This window comes from Python bivittatus, unplaced genomic scaffold (assembly GCF_059951505.1).
Source record: "Python bivittatus isolate LINGU-HERP-01145 unplaced genomic scaffold, Pbiv_v1 ctg000060_np1212, whole genome shotgun sequence".
NCBI lineage: Eukaryota > Metazoa > Chordata > Lepidosauria > Squamata > Pythonidae > Python > Python bivittatus.
The window spans coordinates 11,452,601-11,471,841 of NW_028277044.1; the positions used below are offsets into that span (position 1 = coordinate 11,452,601).

The 19,241-nt window shown below is 38.9% G+C and overlaps 1 protein-coding gene across 5 annotated transcripts in view; it reads right to left on the bottom strand.

Annotated features, from left to right (window-relative positions):
* Nucleotides 1-19,241, bottom strand: part of FARP1 (FERM, ARH/RhoGEF and pleckstrin domain protein 1) — a 152,245-nt gene that overhangs the window by 9,401 nt on the left and 123,603 nt on the right. For all 5 annotated transcript variants that reach the window (XR_015795393.1, XM_088136503.1, XM_088136500.1 and 2 more), the window contains exons 17-24: nt 9,269-9,350; nt 7,864-8,101; nt 6,786-6,916; nt 4,855-4,923; nt 3,504-3,593; nt 2,091-2,173; nt 1,423-1,535; nt 663-826 (exon numbers count right to left, since the gene is read on the bottom strand). Coding sequence is in view for 4 of the 5 variants with exons in the window: in XM_088136503.1 (XP_087992629.1) it covers nt 663-826; nt 1,423-1,535; nt 2,091-2,173; nt 3,504-3,593; nt 4,855-4,923; nt 6,786-6,916; nt 7,864-8,101; nt 9,269-9,350 (970 nt within the window). In the remaining variant the exon portion in view is untranslated. The remainder of the gene's footprint in view (nt 1-662; nt 827-1,422; nt 1,536-2,090; nt 2,174-3,503; nt 3,594-4,854; nt 4,924-6,785; nt 6,917-7,863; nt 8,102-9,268; nt 9,351-19,241) is intronic.

A 19,241-nucleotide genomic window follows, 5' to 3' on the forward strand; every position in this document is an offset into this window, starting at 1 on the left:
ACTTTATGAAGAAGAACTAAAAGCAGAACAGTAATTATTATCTCCACAAATATCCCATTTATTTTGGTGAAATTAAGCATTGAAGTTCCACATAAAAGCTGACATGAGTTGATATGAAAATGCAATACTCTTCCATGCAAGTTTCATTGATTTGGGATGAGAGTGTTTTAGATTCAATACCTCATTAATCTGTGTCAAATTGGTTTAGCTACAGTCAAAATGTATCTTTAAAAACACACACACAGATTTCCTGTGATAGAGAAAACATGAGAGAGGCAGATGAGGCTGAGAAGAGAACATTGTAAGATTCCAGAGAAAAATAGACAGCTGAAAATAAAACAAGGTGCATAGAAATGCAAATTTCAGACTGCAGCGGATAGACAGACTTATTGTCCTTTCCAAATACACTGAGAATTAAAAAAAAAAAAATGCTCAGAAGAAACCCTCTTGATCTCAACATGTGAAAATTAATTTAGAAGCATGAAAGGTGTCACACGGAAATCAAAATTATTCATAAATTGCCTGAATGTCTGTTAAAATTGTGCCTTTCGAATGGAGTTAATAGTTTCCAATTAACCAAGAGGGCAATGATTGGAAAGGAAACCGTCTCTGAGGAAGACTGCTCTCTCGAGCTGCAGTCCAAGTCATTTTGAGGCAGATACCTCCACCGCAATACTAAAGTCGACCATAGAAACACTGGTATTTCTGTGCCAGCAGACGTGCACCGTAGTGTTGCCACGGTGAGGAGCCTGACGTTCAAGCGAGGTGCGGGATGCATTGAGATCATCTTCCGACTCCTGGTCTACAGAGGATTCTTCGGGGGACTCTATGAAATGCAGGGAAAAAGCATCTCTTTTTTTCCCCTTGTATCAAATATGGAGTATGAAAACATAAGCAAAGACTATGCCTGATACAGGTGGGTGTGTAGGGGAAAGAAAATATGAAAGGAGGAAGATTTGTTTCCCCCAGGGAAAATAAGAAATTAAAGGATAATTGATGAATTAACAATCCAGCATGGGACTGTGCACAGGAACATTATTATTAATTGCAGCTTGGGCCCAGGCAATTCTGTGCTGTAAATAGAGTGACTTAGAATACACTTCACTGAAACATGAATGATTCTGAAAGTCACGGCTTTGGACACAGAAGACATTCTTTCATTTCAGTACTAATTCATTTACTATTTTGCTTATTATTCTATTTATTACTGTCGAACACATTTCTAAAATTCTTAGAAGGGAATAAAATTTAGGGTTTGATACCCACAGACCAACGGCCATGTAATATATCTGAACTGAAATCAGATAAGGTAAGACCATACTGAGAATCCTTGTTTTTAAAGGGGGGGGTCCTGCAAAATTTATGTATAATGATGCTTTGGAGCTGTAGGATTCATCCCACGTTTCCTTGCTCTGGACTTACTTGTGTCAGGTGGGCTATTTCCAAGGAATTCAGCAGCAGGATCATTACAGTTCTCTGCTAAGTCAATTGCCATCTGTATGTCCTCAGTCCACTTATCCATTTCAATGCGGCTACTAGGAAAATAATGGAAGTTTATTTAGTATTTATTTACAGGACTTATATGACTGCCTATCTCATATTTCATGATTCTAGGCGGCTCACAACAATCCATAAAAACAAAGATAAAAACAGAAGGACCCTTCCCCTTCCAAGTGCCAGACCAAACAGCCTCCCAGCTCAACCCCCACCCTAGCCCAATGCTTGGGGAAAAGTCAGGTCTTCTTCACAGCTCTCTGGAAGGCTAAAAGAGTAGTTCTTGTTTATTTCATTGCGAACAGTAGTGAGCTTCACAGGTTGGGCAAAATTAAGCCAGATCTTGCTTTCAGACTATTTTGGGGGGCCCCACCTATCTAACCAGGCAAGAAAGTATACTATCACCTCCTGCACCACAATCTTTACAATATATTAGCTAATGCTTGTTCATTGCAAAGGATAATTACAAATGCATTCAGAATTACCATTGTAACCAGCTACCTAAAACAATCCAAAGCATTTTTTCTGTAGCATATGCATCATCGTCTCACATCCCTACGTAGGTGTCCTAAATGCATATGGTTCAAGGTAATTACCTCGCAGCAACGACAATGGACTGGTGTTGACCTCTCAGTGTAAAGCAATGGGGAACCCCCCATTCTTCTTCACTCTCTTCAATCTGAGAAAATGAAAATATAGATACCCTCACCCCACTGGAAAAGAAATTTTCAAGCCCATGTAGACAATAATTTACAAAAATTCAAGCTACAGCAGCCAGATCGTTCTTCACTAAGAAAACAAACAATTGGATTTTTTTTTCCCTTGACAACCCTACTGTAATACTACGGAAATTCTGGAAATAAACAATAATAGCTATTTAAAGCTATGCTGCTCCAAGGTTACTAGCCATTCCTGGTAATATGCAAATAGGATAAAATGCAAAACTCTTTAGGACTGGCAAAACTCATAGCTGCAGACACTACTCTAGTTAGATCTGGAGCATGTCCATATACACTAAAAGCCACAATTAAAAATAAAGCAATCAAAGGGAGAATATGGGCATCAGAATCATATACACTACCCCCTTGGCACACAGGCCAACTTCAGGGTTGAAATACAGGCAGCTGTTTTGTTTTCTATGGGAGATGTCAAATTAAGGGCGAGTTTTCTGAAAATTTTTAAAGTGTGCATTTCTCATAAATGCCGTAGCTTGGCAGTTGGCACAGAAGAATCCGTGGGTCATACAGGCCTGCTGCCATTTTTATGTGTTGCAACAACCCACCAAGTTTTCTCCCTCTAGCAAAGAAAATGCAGCCGACGGCAGCAACAGAATGATGATCTCCACCCTTTTATTGTTCTTCTTCATTGCATGGAAGATCACTTATCCCCTCCAACAAGGGAGATCGAAAATCACCATGCCTTCCAGCAATGCCACAATGAGTTTCCTCCCACTCTACTGGAAGGGAAACATGAATCTTCTGGCTTGTTTTCTGCTAGCAAAGGGGCTGAAAATCACTCTGGCAAATTGACAATTTCATTTCCCTTCGCATCTCCATTTGTGTGCAAACGTTATGCATCCCTCTGTGCATTTATCCCCGTGCATTTTCTTCTGAATAAGTTTGTATTTATAGGAGGTGACGTTTGGGCGTACACACTCAAGAGCAAACTTTCACATATTCCCTCGTGTGCAAGTCTCCAAAGGACTGATCTAGAACCTGATGGATGCTCAGATCTGAAAAGATTATCGAGAGCTGCTCTATGGAGCAAGATCCCCCCACCAACAATTCCTGCAGTTTGAAAGGATGGCTATGATTGAAGTTATATCCACTAAGTTTTCAAACTTTCCATTTTTTTCCAGATGTATATATTCATTCAAATTTCTCATGAGTCTAGTTGGAAAATACTTGACGAGGCTTAACTTTCTAAACAGCAGATATGAACCATAGCCTTTTACATTTTGAGAGATTCAACAGTAACCAATCCACAGTCTCAACTCAGCACATACTCACCATCATACCATACAGTGGAAGCTGCCCATGAACCTTAAACTGATTTGATGCTGTTAGGCCTCTGCTTGTGTACAGCAATATATCATTGAACTGAAACAGAACAGGCAAGAATACAATTTGTTTCACGGGGCTACAGTCAGGACAAAGGGAACAAGATTCCTGAATATGTCTAATATTCTATATGTGACCCAATGTACACTGATCATAGGCATACCATTTAGATCCAATGAACATATTATAATTTTTGCAGGATAACATGCATGAGCTTGGGGCTGTTATCCCAGTATATCTACGTTAAACCAGAGGATCAATCATATGAACCAGCCCTTAACAACGTGGGAGAAAACCACATCCATTCAATCATTTCTAGTAGTGGGGTGTTTTTCCATCCCTTGTCTACAATAACCCAACTGTTTCTCACTTTCTGCCAAAACCATTTAAAACTTATCTTCACCATTGTTCACTAGAGATGTAAGAGCTTTTCCCCAAAAGAAGTGTAATATATGCCAGTATTTTAGCAGCTAGCTTTGTTTCCTTGAGATAGAATATGCAGACCCTTCTGTTGCATTTGAGATCCAAGTTGACTGACAAAGAATGAGCGCATTTCCTCATACTGCTTTTAACAGGGAGTCAGGATTTAGTGGCCGAATTCAGACAGTGCCTGGTTTGGCTCTTGGGAAGATTCAGACTCATTTTTCTGCTTTCTGCACTGTATTCAGATTTTTTCCCTATATAGGACAAATACTTTCATGTTATATTCCAACGAGCTGCCTTCTGATCAGGAGTCATGGTAGATCTATTAAGGCGTTTTCTTTGCTATGTGATAATGCTTTATGCTTTATATACCAGCTCTGTCCTATGGGCAAGCTAATAAAAAAGTGTTATGATCTAATAACTCTCTAGACTAAATTGCCAAAATAAGATGTATCATAGGACTGTGTGTAGTGTAATGCAGATCTGCACATCTTATCGCAAAACGCTTTCAAGATAGTGATCCAAGTTAAAGTTTCTGTATTAAGTTAATTCTAGATGCATCATTTTCTGAAATCTATATATTGGGCTGCATATATTTCATAATTCTCAGGAAGAACAGAAAAAATGCAGAATACGTGAATGTAGAATTTGATTTCTTAGGAATCACACTACATTTATTCCATAAATTGTTTGTTTATTTAACATTTGGCCGAGCTTCCTTCCTTTATGGAGAACAGAAAACACAGATCTCTTCTTAGATTATTCCACAATTTGCATCTCACTGCTTCTGTAAAATTCCTCCCCCTTCCTTGTCTCTTGGTATTTGTGGCACAATTGTATTTAATTGCACACATTCTAAGCAGTTCTTGCCACTTACCAAGAAGAACATCCGTTGCTGTAAGCCTTTCCCAGACAGCTTGCTGAGACTACCCAACCTAATAAATTCCTGTGGAGGAATAAACACAAAACATGAAACATCAAAATCTCTGGCTGAAAGTCTAGGGGTAATTAATAAGGCTGGGCAGCATTTGAGATTCAGTTCCAAATATATAGCACCCGTCTGCTAACAATTACAGCATCCATGCCTTTTCTCAGGATCCTGCAGCTGCCCAGTAATCCTGGAAAAAGACACACTCTTTAAAGAGTTTTAGACAGGTACTATGTTCATGCCACTATGTTTTCCAAAACATATTTTTGGAACTGAATACAAACCCTACCCAGCTCCACTCATTAATGCTGCAAATCACCAAGGTCATTAAGTGAATCATGTGGTTGTTAAGCAAATTCCGGCAAAAAACGTCCATTGGAGAACCTGGATTCATTTAACAACTATGTGATTTGCTTAACAACCATGTGATTCGCTTAGTGACCATTGTAAAAATAGTTGTAAAATTGGGTCTGGTCATGTGGTGACTCGCTTAATGATTGCCCCACTTAATGACCAATTTTCTGGTCCCTATTGTGGTCGTTAAGTGAGGACTACCTGTACTTTATTTCAGCCCAATAAGGTAAACCAGACTAAGAAACCAATGCCATATAGGTCAGGATGGCTTTTATTGTAACAGCTACAGTCCAATTCCAGGTCCAATTCAAGGTGTTGGTTATCACCTTTAAAGCCCTACATGGCATGGGTCCAGGTTACCTAAGGGACCGCCTCTCCCCTATGACTTCAACCCGTCCCATCCAATCACACAGAGAGGGCATGCTTCGCACCCCCTCAGTGAAAGAACTTCGATTAGCGGGGTCCAGAAGGTGGGCCTTCTCTGCGGTAGCCCCCGCTCTTTGGAACATTCTGCCCCTGGAGGTGCGATTGGCCCCCTCACTCCTGGCCTTCCGTAAGGGTTTGAAGACCTGGTTCTGCCACTTGGCCTGGGGTGGGGAGGGAATACCTCAAGCATGGGGATGGCTAGCCCCATAGAGGCCTTCTGGCTTCAGCCTAAGATTTTTCATCTTCTTGGACTCTCCTTCCCCTTTTTAGTAATGTTTTTAACTGATGCTTTATGTATTTATATATATTTATGTTTTTAATGTTTGTATTGTCGAAGGCTTTCACAGCCGGCATACGATGGCTGGTGTGGGTCTTCCGGGCTGTGTGGCCGTGTTCTGGAAATTTTGTTTCCTAACATTTCGCCAGCACCTGTGACCGGCATCTTCAGAGTGCGGGAGCACCGACAGGAACAGTTCTCTCTGTGCCTGTCAGTGCTCCTGCACTCTGAAGATGCCGGTCACAGGTGCTGGCGAAACGTTAGGAAACAAAACTTCCAGAACACGGCCACACAGCCCAGAAGACCCACACCAGCCATCTTTTTAATGTTTGTTGTAAGTCGCCCAGGGTTCCCCATTGGGGGGAGATGGGCGGCCAAACAAATAAATAAATAAACAAACAAATAAATAAATAGTAATAGAATATTACAAATCTGATTGTGCTGTTATTCCCCCATTCTTATACACCCATGACTCAGGGAGGCATTTGTGGAGTCCCTGGGGTTCTCTGAGCTTGGTTCTTTTCTTGCAAATGTTTCATTACCCGGCTAGGTAACATCTTCAGTGCTAAAATGGGATGGGGTTTGCTCTCTATTTATGTGCTGTGGCCTGCCTTGCCAGTGCTGGTAGGGGTGGGAGTTTTGTTTTGCTCCTCTGGTAGTTCTTTGATTAGCATATGTTTATCTGTTTTCATGTTTCCCAAATAAAGGACACAATGATTTCATTCCACTTATCTCCTCACCAAACACAGTGCTATGTTTCCAGCTCTCTCACCCACTTTATCGTAGCCAAATAGTTTATTCCAAATACCATGGGGATACCTACCCTTCCTGGAGCCACCAGATTGTCCATAATGATCAAGTCTTTTTTCAGTTCATGCAGTTTCTGGAAGTTTTCCATTTTTAGCATACTGCTATGAAGTTGGGCCACCATCTCTGAAATTTCTGCCAGAGCAGCTGTGCGAAGGGGAAAAATAACAAAACAAAGAAATATTGCTATTAACTAGTGCCACTCTATTAGATGTCTGAAGAGCAATAGATAAAACATTCAATGTTTATAATTTTGTTAACTTTAAAATAGAATCTATAGCTACAAGACTTCCAGTTTAAGTTAAACCTGCCCCTTTAAAATAGAACTGAATTTCACTTGGAGATGATGGGTTTCCTCCTCCATGTTATTCTGGATGGTTGCTAGTGAACTAGTATAAATTATGTGACAGACTGAACTGATTCAGCCCCTGAAAGAATGTAATTTTTTCCCAAAATCTCATGTATAGCCTGAACTTAAGGAACCTATTTAAGCACTATGATCAGAGCATCTTTGCCCCTATGAAGCAAAGCATGATCTGACTGTATTTAAGAACAAATTACTAGACATATTTTCCCACCTTTCTGCATTTTTCAAGATTATTCAAATCATGCACACATACCTAAAAGCAAACCTATCTTTGGTGTAGATATCTAGAGCTTTCTTCTATATTCCTTCGTTATCTCCTCACTCTGCCTGCTTGTTGACTGTGAGATTGCTAAACTCAAGGTGCTCCCTTCCTGCCTCTCTCTTCCTAGCACACGTCCTGTCTGACTCTCTGCTTTGCCCATCCTTCTACCCCATGGGTGGCTGCTGTTGTTGTTATTATTTTATTAAATTTATAATGCTGTCAAACTGAAAAGACTCAAGACTTACAACTAAAAACTCAATAGAAATAATAAAGCAAATACAGAAAATAAACTATGTTGTGGGGAAGCCTAGTTCAATTCCCTGTAATAAACCTTCTTTCTGTTAAAGATAAAAGGTACTAATTGTGGCTCAAGTTGGATTCCTCCTCTCCGCGAACACACTCAGGTCACTTCCTCCAACATTTAAAATTTAGAGAATTGCTACAGGGAGAGTCCCCTGCATTTACCTCTGGAGTCCCTGAAATCCACATGATTTGGTGGATAATGTTTGCAGAGCCTTTCCATTATCTGCTTGTAGTGCATAAGCCTGTGCAGTGGCCTGAGAAGGAAGATATTGAGGGGAAGGTAACAGACTTTCTGCATCTCAAAATCTCTGCATAAGGCTTCCAGCCTGCGAGAGTTCTTGATCCCATTTTCCAGCTCTAGCAGAATTTCACTATGCTTTCGCAAATGAACAGTTAGTTGCTAGAGGAGAGAGAGAAAGGAGGATAAGTCCACATGGGAAAGAATTCTTTATTTAAATTTATTTTCCCATAATATCTGCTCTGATGTAACTTTTGGTAAAATAAAAATAAAACAATCAAAGCCACCTTGCAACATAAGACAATGAATCACACAGAAGAGATGACAATAACTTCCAAGGTAGCTCAGCAAGTATTAGAAGTCTGAGAAACTAAGAAGAGTTTTGTCTATTGTTGAAGCAAGATGAGATAAAATGCTAAGTAAGCCTTCTGAGGGGAGGATTCTAGAAGTGGCAGTCCACAACTGAGAAGAATCTGTCTTTGGTTGCCCTTTCACTGTAACTAAGAAGTGGGGCCCCTGAAGGGGAGCTACCAATTATGGTTGGGATCCTGGCAAAGTCTAGTTGTAAGATGTGAAAAGAGTGGGACCATGTTGCTTTTCTAACAAAGAGTTCCTTGGATACGCACAAGGGCTACCAACTCAGAAAAAGGATCTAGATGCAGAATCTTTTATCAAACTTCTCCCTAGGCTGGGTTCTCAACATATAATTGGAATCCAAATCCCATCAGCCCCAGACAATGTAATCAATGGTCATGGATTGATTACATTATAATCTAACCATATTAGGAGAGCCACCATTTCTCTACTCTTACCCTACGAGTCTTCCTTCTTCATGCACTCTTGAAGTCTGAGTGCTTTAAAAGTCTGGTGGCCACCACAAAGAACATAATCACTCCCGGGGCAGCTTCTTTCCAGTGCAATGCTCCATTCCCACAAGCCATAATACAATTTGATTGAGTTTGGCTCTATTTTCTGTGTGAACATGGCCACTATGTGTTTATTCACCCGATCAGGATTCAAACAAACTACGGCTTAATGCAATATGTGAACCCAGCTACTATAGGATGGCTGAGCACAGCTAAAAGAAGGAAGGCCTTGGAGTGATGATGTGTAGGAAAAAAGCACTCTATGTTTACATTGGATCATAATCAGGCTGGAATGTAGCAGAATTGAAGAACTGCTTTCATACAGACAGATTTGTTATCTCTTCTGACCAAATGTTCAGAAATGCATTGACTTGTTTTAATTTCAGTGAGCAAACAGAGCAGAAGTTTATGCATGGTTATCATTCCAAGAAAGAGCTAGCATGGAATCACATCTAATTCATACCTTCATACTCTGAATATTCTTGAGCATAACATCTCCAATTTTTTGGTAATCTCCTTTCAAGTGGGCATTAGAGCGGCCTTCCCTGCCAGAAACAGAATTATCCATGTCAGTCAAGCCTTATAATACCATTTATGTATGTGCGTCCAGACATTTTCAAATTTTCTTAAAGAAGTGACAGCACTTAAACATGCATTATTTAATTAATGTTCATTTTAAGAAGATCAAAGCAGTCAAACATCTCGTGTTTAGGGTTTGTAATTACATTCCAAAATGCACTGGCAATGAATATTCGTAAACCTGGGTGAGCAGAGAGGAAAGCAAACTTTCACCGATAGAAGTCTGTCTAGACAATCCAAACATCTGCACAAAAAGACATTAATTTGGGGTGAATGCTTCACTTTAATGAAACCCAAGTTACTGGCCTGGGATTGGACTCAGTTCCGCTTGTAAACATCTGAGGGAGCAACGTCTCCACTGCTTGAGAAATGTCTTCCCTTGGACAGAGATTTTGCTTCTGCCATATTCTTTAGAGACTTTCAGGTAGAACATACACTTTTTCAGTCATTTTGACTGCTTCTTAAAGGAAAACAAAGATTCCCTGAAAGTTGATTGCCCTCACTTATGGCCCTACCGTTCTTTTTCCCAGGTATATATTGTACAACGTAAAATGAGACAGATTTTCATGGGTAATACTTAAGGGACAAACTAACATACATATTCTAGAATAATAATTATTTACTGTGACTGTCTGATCCTCCTCTACAGTAGTTCCTCTCACAGCTCTTGGCTTCAGTGGAAAATTGCTGATTCAGAAATTGGGGCTTGGTTGTGTTATGTTTTTAAATTCTTATTCTCATATGCTGCCCAGATATTTGCAGGCATTCGTTTTAACCAAAGTGTAAGTTATCTCCTCAAGCAGCATTTGCTTGCAAATATGCTCTTATATGGATAATGAGGCAGGAAACGGCAATAAACTTTCTTGACTTAACTTATATTAGACAGTGTAACTATATTCAGTTATGCTTTCAGGGCCAAGTAAGGCCTTGATAAGAACCTGGGGACATAGGTGCCTGGGAGTGGGAGTAGGGGGGGCAGAAGACAACACACATGTGATGACGTCACCACACAAATGTTGCAACAAAAACAATGTATTTGTATCAGACATTGTGATGCAAATACATCTGAGATGGTTGCATGATTACAAGTGTGGTCATTTTGACATCATCGCAGTTTTTTAGGGATGTCACTAGGCCCATTCTCATGGGCCTAGGCACTCCCTCCTCTACCTCTATCAGCTGCTTGCCCTATACTCTTGCCCTGGAACATACTCTCCTGTTGCTCTTTGCTTCTCTTTCGGGGAGCAAAGTCCCCAGAAGCTTGCAGGAAAATGTGGTTGTATCAGAAAGCCAAGTGACAGTCCCCCCTGGAATCCTGATATTCCCAGGGTGCCTCTGAATAAAAAAAATGTGGAATCCAACTACATTTAGAGGTTTTCTGGGCTGCAGAATCAGTTTCATAGAACATGATCAAATGAAGTCTGTGAAAATGATTTCTTGTTCAAAAGCTTCAGTAGTACAATTGTTTTTATTAACAATCTTCTCTCTGAAAATAATACATTTTTTTGCATGTCAAAGACCACACTTAAATCCAATCTTTATGACTCCATAATTGAGGAACAAAACTTGGATATCCCTAGTACAGTACCATTGCCAAGGCTTTTTATTAACTTCTGCCAAAAAACATCCTACTTAGAGAATAACAAGAAATGGCTCTATACAGAAACAGTAAACTTGGACAGAGCCAATTTTTAATATATTCTTGGCTAAAAGACTACCAAGCATAGAAGATCAATAAAAATAATCTTATAGAAGCAAGAAAAGACACTATTGTAGCTCAATTTCCTTGTTATCCTTATGAAATAACCTAAGTCTTGTTATGAGCATATCACTCTTTATATTCACAATAAGATCTGCATGTTTTGGGACTAGGAGTAGTTTATTGCATGTAACAGTTGGGCTCTTTTGAAACTAAGAAAAACTGCTTTACTACTGTAATTCTACTTCCCAAATACTGTCATCTAGATCTTTAATGCTAATGGGATTATACTGGGAGAGTAGCAGAATACAAATACTTTGTTAATGTTTTTGCAAATATGAACTATCCTTAGCCTGACTCCCCTGAAATCAGTAAATAGGCTAACTTGCTTTCAACATTCAGAATAGTCAAATTTTGGGTGAATAAAACTGAACAGTTGGAGGAACATGTGATAATATTTACTCAACTGCATATTGGAATATAGAAATTCTTGACTCTATTGTGAATGGGCTGCAGGCAAGGCATTGAAGCCTGTTCTGTTTCCATTCAAGGTTGCAACTAAATATATTAGCTCATTAAGAAAAAAAGGAGATTTAAACATAATCCCATAAAAGTATAAAATATCCCAAATTTTATAAAATATGAGATTGTAGAGAGCCAATGCAGTGTACAGGTAGTATAGTACAGTCCTCGTTTAACAACCATTCAGTTACAACGGTAATAAAAAATTAACTTTACAACCAATCCTCACATTTACAACCTTCACAAGTCTGTAAAGCAAAGGAAGGCTGAAGTAAGATCATAAGCACAGTCGCAGTTTCACTTAGCGACCGCTTCATTTAATGACCGAGTTGCCAGTCTCAAGTTTCCAGTCCCTTATTTTCTCTTTCAATTGGAATGTTTTATTTTATTGTTTCCTAACCCAGAATCCTTCAGGATTGGGGCAGGAAATGCTGAAAAACAAACATAGAAGTGTGCGTTAGGATAGGGGGGTTCTGCAAAGAAATGGGGCAATATATTTTCTCCCTTATAATTCTCCTTCCCACAGACCTTGTGCTATATCATACAATCATCTAGGTATCACTTTTTGTTCTGTTTAGCAATAGGCTGATTTTTTTTCTAATTCACATTTTAATTCACATTTTTATGTGAATTCTGTACTTCTATAATTTTACCAGTTGAACCAATAATTGAATTAGTCTCAAAATTTTGTAAGGCAATAACACCAGTCAAAAATGTTTATCTATAAAAAAGCAAAGATTGGGGGAAACTGAACAAACCTACTCACATTGATGAAATAATCTGACAAGTGCATTAGATTCAAGAATTTACTTGCCCAAAATATGTATATTTAGAAAAATGTACATGCAAACATGTGAATTCTCTATTTAAAGCTGATCTTTAAGGGGCCAGAAAGATGGCGTCGAGGTAGCATCTATTGTTAAGAGCTCCCTCTAAAGCCAATTTTTAATGTTTAATTAGCTCTTTTGCTTTTCTTTAATTTTCATTTCATTTTCATTCTTGTTCTGCTGGAGTTTTGGATATACTGTGAGATCAAAGCAAAGAACACCCTTAAGATCTGTATTTTTACTATTTTTACAATGGGGAAAAGGAAGAAAGTCTTGCTTCCAAGACTTCACTCAAGCCTACCAAACAGCTCAAAGTTGTCAAATACCTAAAAAGCAAACAGCTACTTGCTGCAAATAACCAACCCCCCTTCCTCTTCCTGGTAGCCTCTCTAATAAATATGACCCCCTTGAGTGGGATCTACAAGCAAAGAGCTCCCAACTTTTAGATCTTTCCGCTTCTATCTCTGACGAAGCTCCTCCCTCGCAGACCAGCCATTTAGCTAGCTACTGCAAGGCTTATACAACAAGGAGATGAGGACCTAAAAAATGAAAATGTTACTGATTTTATAACCAGACAATGCCAACTGACAGCATTGTCAATTTTTGAGCTTCTAACTACAGTTAACAACAAAGTGGATACTCTAAAAAAGACCTTTATTAAGCTGACACAGAGTCATCCAAGTTCTATTGCTGAGACAGTCAAAATGAGCACATCCAGTGACAATGGTATCTCAAAAGCAATTAGTAGTGATGGAAAGGTGGATCCTACTTTGGAACCTAAAAAGGGAGTCAGGAATAAATTAAGAGATTTAAACCTACATCTAGAGGAGCGTGCGCGGCAAGCACCACTCTCCCAGGAAGTATTGGACAGAAGTCCAATAAATCATAACTGTCCCTTACAGGTCACTCCACAAATCCAAAACAACAGAATGAATAGAGAGAAATGGGGATCCAGAAGGGCAGCCATTCTCTCCCTCAGTCAGCTTCTACGCTGTGAAAGGCAACTGACTGATTTGCAGAAGGTTGAAGGGCTTCCATCCAGGAGAGCCTCCTAACGTTTAAACATTCTACTATTGCCAGCATGTTGTTTAAAATGAAGCCTTTTCTGAGCAAGTTTGAGGTCTTCCCATTATGTGTGTTTCACACAGAGGGAGTTAGCTCATCAATAACTCATCTTGGCAATAAGAGTGCCATTACCTTAAAGTTAAATTGTAGCAGCACAAAAGTAGGTAACTTCAAGGACGTTCTATCCCCACTGTCCTTGAAAAGATGCAGTTTGAGCAAACAATCTGTATCTCCTACAGCAAATCAGTCAAGTGGGTATTATAAAAAGACTAGACAATCTAAGGAATTACTAGCAATAACACATAGAGTTGCTAAACTTTTAATAGAGCTGGTCACCCCAACTGCCCGAGAAAATAGTACCTATCTTGAGAAACCATCTGCTGGTTCACCTCCTATTTTAATTAATTAATTAATTAATTAATTAATTATTAAACTTGTATGCCGCCCATCTCCCCCAACAGGTGACTCTGGGCGGCTCACAATAACAAAAAAGAAAAAACACACCAATCCCTCCAACAGTGGCTAAAATCCATAAATAATTAAAATACAAACTTACATTAAATTTGGGATATAGAGACACAAAAGAACAACGAAGAGTCATTGTATTCCCCACTTCCTGATCAAATACTACACCACACAGAAAACATAAGGAATGGAATCATAATTGAGGCCGATAGACAAGAGGAAGCAAGATGCAGCCCAAACCTTTGTGAGTTACTATCTGAGGACGGCTCTGGAGTGGGACAGAGTTACAAGGAGGACACCTTAGGCTCAATGCTTCTAAAAATAGACCCAAGCCCCAAATCATCCATTAGGGCTATAGCTTATGAAGCAGTCCAAAGTGGGTTAAGAAGAGAACTTGAGATAGGAAAGTCATCATTGCCTAGGGGTAAGCCATCTCTTCTGGACATTGATACTATTCTGAGCTGCCAACCTGCAAAAGCCCCCCACCCAAATTGCTGCTCACCTCAAAACCTGTCAGAGCTCATACATCAGCAAGGCAGTGATGAAGGCTGACAAATTTCCAACCAGTGTGTCTTTTTCGATACTGAAGGAATTTTGGACAACATCACTCCCACTGAATGACTGAAAGACTCATGTTCTTTAACCCAAAATTCCAATATTTTCCCAATCACCTCCACTGATATTAAGCACAAAGGTTCTTAACATGTCCAGTTACTGACATCGGATATCGCTGGTTGGAAGCACAGAGCAACAGATAGTGACCTGGTAGAGTTTCTCTCTGACTTTGACTTCATAGCACTCCAGAGACATGGCTGACCACAGATGATGAAAAGTTTCACTTACCAGGCTTTAGTTCCTGGACTATTCCTGCAAGGAAATACAAGACTAAAGGGTAGGCATCAGGAAGACCAAGGCAGAGTTGGACTGGCAAGGACAGGAATTGGTCCTCAGAGATGACTCTCCCCATTACTTAGCTGTTAAATTCTCATACACATACTCTGAAACGGTGCTACTGAACATGTACCTACTCCCACACTTGTCTCCCCACTTTTACCCTGATACTTAGGTGAACCTAGAAAAGACGGGGTTAAAGATAAATCACCCTAAAACTACTGTCATTCTAGCAGGGGACTTCAATACCAGGGTGGGGGCCTCCTTACACAATTTTGTACATCTGGGTGGTATCACTGAGGACTATCTGATAAATGACCCATCCTGGCACTCTAGAGACCCCAAAAGAATCATGGCGGGCTCGTAACTGGTCTCCTTGATGTACAAATGTAACCTTCACATTTTAGGAGGTAAAGAACCTGGTTTTATATATCCTTTTACATACCATTCAGGAGACTCTAGCGGTGTTTTAGACTATGTATGTGTTACATGAAACAAGACTGGGATGTTTTCAGACATCCAAGCCCATGTGAGGCAGGACAGTGATCACCAACCAATCACAGACTATTTCCAAGGCAGATCTGATACTAGATCATCCATGCTTCACATTAAGAGGCTACTAGCTAACCTTGAAATGAGGCAGAATAGAAGGCTCAATTGGGCCAAGGTAGACACTAAGGCAATATCCACCTTTCTGAACTCAGAACAGGCCCAGACCTGGAGAAATGCAATCTCCTCCCCTAACCAAGGCCCAGATAAAATCCTGACTCCATACACTGATCTGTGTCTTTTCTTAAAAAACATCTTAATTGATAAACTCCCCACTAGAAATCGACAGCAAATAAGTTCTAATTGATTTGATTCTAACTGTCTACGTACCAGGAAGTTACTGAGGGGAGCAATGTGCCAGACCCAGGGACACCCTACGATAGAAAACCACACTAAAATGTTAAAAATTAGGTGTGATTATAAGAAACTGATAGCCTCTAAAAAAGCTTGCTACATAGCTAAAATCTGATCAGAACTGGAAATTTCAGCGAAAGGGACAAACTCAATTTTTTTTCTGGAATACTATATCTGGTTTATTGAAGAAACGTAAATTCCAACTCAATATCTCTGTTCCAGCTTCAGTTTGGGAGGATCTTTAGACAAATTTATTTGCTAATCCTAACCAGCCTCCCACATAAGCAAATCATTGACCCATTAGGCTCTGAAAACCTTCTCCCCTGGCCTCCAATGCTAGGACTTGTAACAGTCCATGAACATCCTGCATAGCCCACGCTTTAATTTCCCACACCTTTAAAATTGCCATCAAAATAATGCTTTAAATAGTTTATAATGTATAATTTATTGATTAACTAGTCTTATGATCATATCAAACAAAATAAAATAAAGGAAAAATACAAGGTCTATTTCCAGAATAAAATAGGTAAAAGAAAATACAATAATAAAATACATATGTGCTAAATACAAAGAATCAAGGTTCAGTTAAAAACGTCGCCTTTACACAATACCCCGATGTGTTCAATATAAGAGATTCTTAACTGCCTTGTCTATAATTTTTTGGATCCTTTATATATATGGACTATAATGGTGACTTCCCATCCAACTGGGATGCAACCTGTGTAATTTATATGCTAACAATGGGGCCCACCAATCAATATGTGTCCTGAAGGGTAGGAAAACTTCTCCAAGCACCTTTGTGGGTTTCAGAGATTGAAGAATAGATTTGATTTCTAATTTTATTTTGTTTGATATGATCATAAGACTAGTTAATCAATAAATTATACATTATAAACTATTTAAAGCATTATTTTGATGGCAATTTTAAAGGTGTGGGAAATAAAGCGTGGGCTATGCAGGATGTTCATGGACTGTTACAAGTCCTAGCATCTCAGCTCTCAAACTATAAAACATATATGATCTTAGCAAAAAAACAATTGTAATGTTAGCACGGAGAAGAGGATAATCTGAAACAAATATAGTAAATAAGATTACAAACTGAAGTATTAATGTAAAGATCCCTTGAACAGGAAATAAAGAGAAACAGCAGCCCTGTTCACATGTTTAAAAACTGGAATGCCAAATCTTGTTTCCCTTGTGTCACTCAAATAATCTTGGCTCAGGCTGAACATGCCACTGCCCACCCAGAGCCAGCATCATGGGTGACTTTAGCTGGGAGGTGGGGGTTAATGACCATCTAGAATCATGTTCTAGATTTTGAATGCATGAATGGAGTCTTTGATGAGGAACAGCATACATTAAAACAAGAAGCACCACACATTTTACCTGAGATTATTTAAAAGAAAAATACTGTAACCAACCCTGGGTTTATTGTCTTAAACAAATAATTAAAAGGACTATTTTAAATAGTAAAATTCATATCCTTGTTTCTTATTCAACTATTTTTTATTACGATGGATGCCACACATCTGACCTTGTTTCATTATCCTTTCCAAGTAAATGACGCTTTTTTTGTGGTGCTAAGGAACTAGACTCAAGGAACCCCATCAGAATGTAAGATTAATGATATGTTGCCTATTCCTTTCCATTTCTTAGTCCAGTGAAATGTATTAATCCCAAATGCATAGCAATTATAGGCCCATCTTGGGCTATTTAAATTACAACAAAAGTTAATAAGAAATTAAAGGGCTGTTTCTCTAATCTACAACCTGAGCTTTATATTTCACTTGAGGAAATCCAATATATTAAGATTTAGCTTGACTTTTTTTTTCCTTTATGAATTTTATGTTCTAATGCAGTTTTCTCCAACTCTACACCCTCCAGAAATGTTGGATGTGCTGGCTAGAGAAAGCAGTGACCTTCACTGCAATGCACAGCCTTGCAAAGCAAATAAAGCTGGTCTTTGCTTTCAGCAATGCCTTATGCTATTTTTCTCCACTGGGTCCAACAACACAGATTCTCCCTCCTACTCCCAGGTATGCATTTAAGCTTGGAGGATTAGAATGCAATTCTGTAGAGACCATATGTTTCTCACAAGCCAGGAGAAGAAAAACAGAAACATCAAACATAGTTGAAAGGTTTCTTAAATATTTAGTTCATTCTGAGAAGTCACTAAATCTTCTTATTGCTGCTCATCATGGTGTAAAAGAGGCTTATGAATACTATTAGCCATCCTGGGTTAATTCTACCTCTCTTTTTAAAAAGCTTTCTAAGATCCTCAATTGAATTCCTGTACACAGGGGATTCCCTAAAACAAGAGCTTTAAAGAGCTATGAAGTGCTTCCATGGTTCTGGGTTTTTATCTATTTCTAAAAACATGACTGCTAAAGATATTGTTTTCTAACCTTTTGTCTTCAGAATCTTTCCATGCTGGTTCATCTAGCAATTCCAAGATCATCTGCAGCGTAATTCCCAAATCTTACAAATGACTGGGTTCTAGGATATACTAAAGCTACCAGATGTGAGCTACAAAATATGGATTATCTTAGGGGGGTAGCAAATAGTTCACTTTCTCCATCTCTTTTCTGCCATCTGGTGGTTGGACAGATTTCTGCAGTCCAAATTTGGTAGCATTAGGTTATTTACTGCCTGTCCATGGTTATCATGGAGTCCCAACCTTAGAGATCACCCAATATTCCCTTGCAGAGCAGAAGATTGAAAATGACAGATAAGCATACTTAAAAGCAGCATGGCTAATACTCCTGATTCTTTAATTGTGGAACCTGTAATAAACTCACAGGAAGATTCCCTAATAGTTGAACACCACTGTTTTACAGTTACTACTACAACTATGATAGAAACCTTAAACACAGGATTGGTTTTCACTGGGCTCCTTCACCAAGGCTGATGACTGACAAGAAAACAGAACATACCTGTCAAAAATATACTAAACAAACAAACAAACAACCAAAACTTCACAGTTTTTATCTACTCATGTTGCCACAGTGTACTTGAGAATTTGTAATGCAATGTATTCTTTCCAGATAGCTATTTAATGTACAACAATTAAAATAACCCTCCAACAGTTGTGGAAGTGATCAAGTCATGATATCTGGGATTTCCTAAAAAACAAATTGCGTTCTTCATTTTTGCAGCAAAATCCAACCAGTTCTTGGTAGGATTAACTTTGCCCAGTCTTGAAGGCTTACATTTCCCCCTAGCAATGCTGCCCTCCTTTATATCACTGCAGTATAAAGCACATGGTGACAGTTAATCTAAATCACAAACTCTCATCAATCAGCAACTAATTTCTTAATACTCAGAAAATCCATAGTGGATTATGAAAGCTCACACCCTGGAAAACAATGCCTTCAGTCATTTGCTTTATACTTCAATTCAACTGATGCAATAAACAACATTTATGTATCTTTTCCTAACATTGTATTCCAACTATGAAATATGATTTAGTAAAACACTGATGCTTT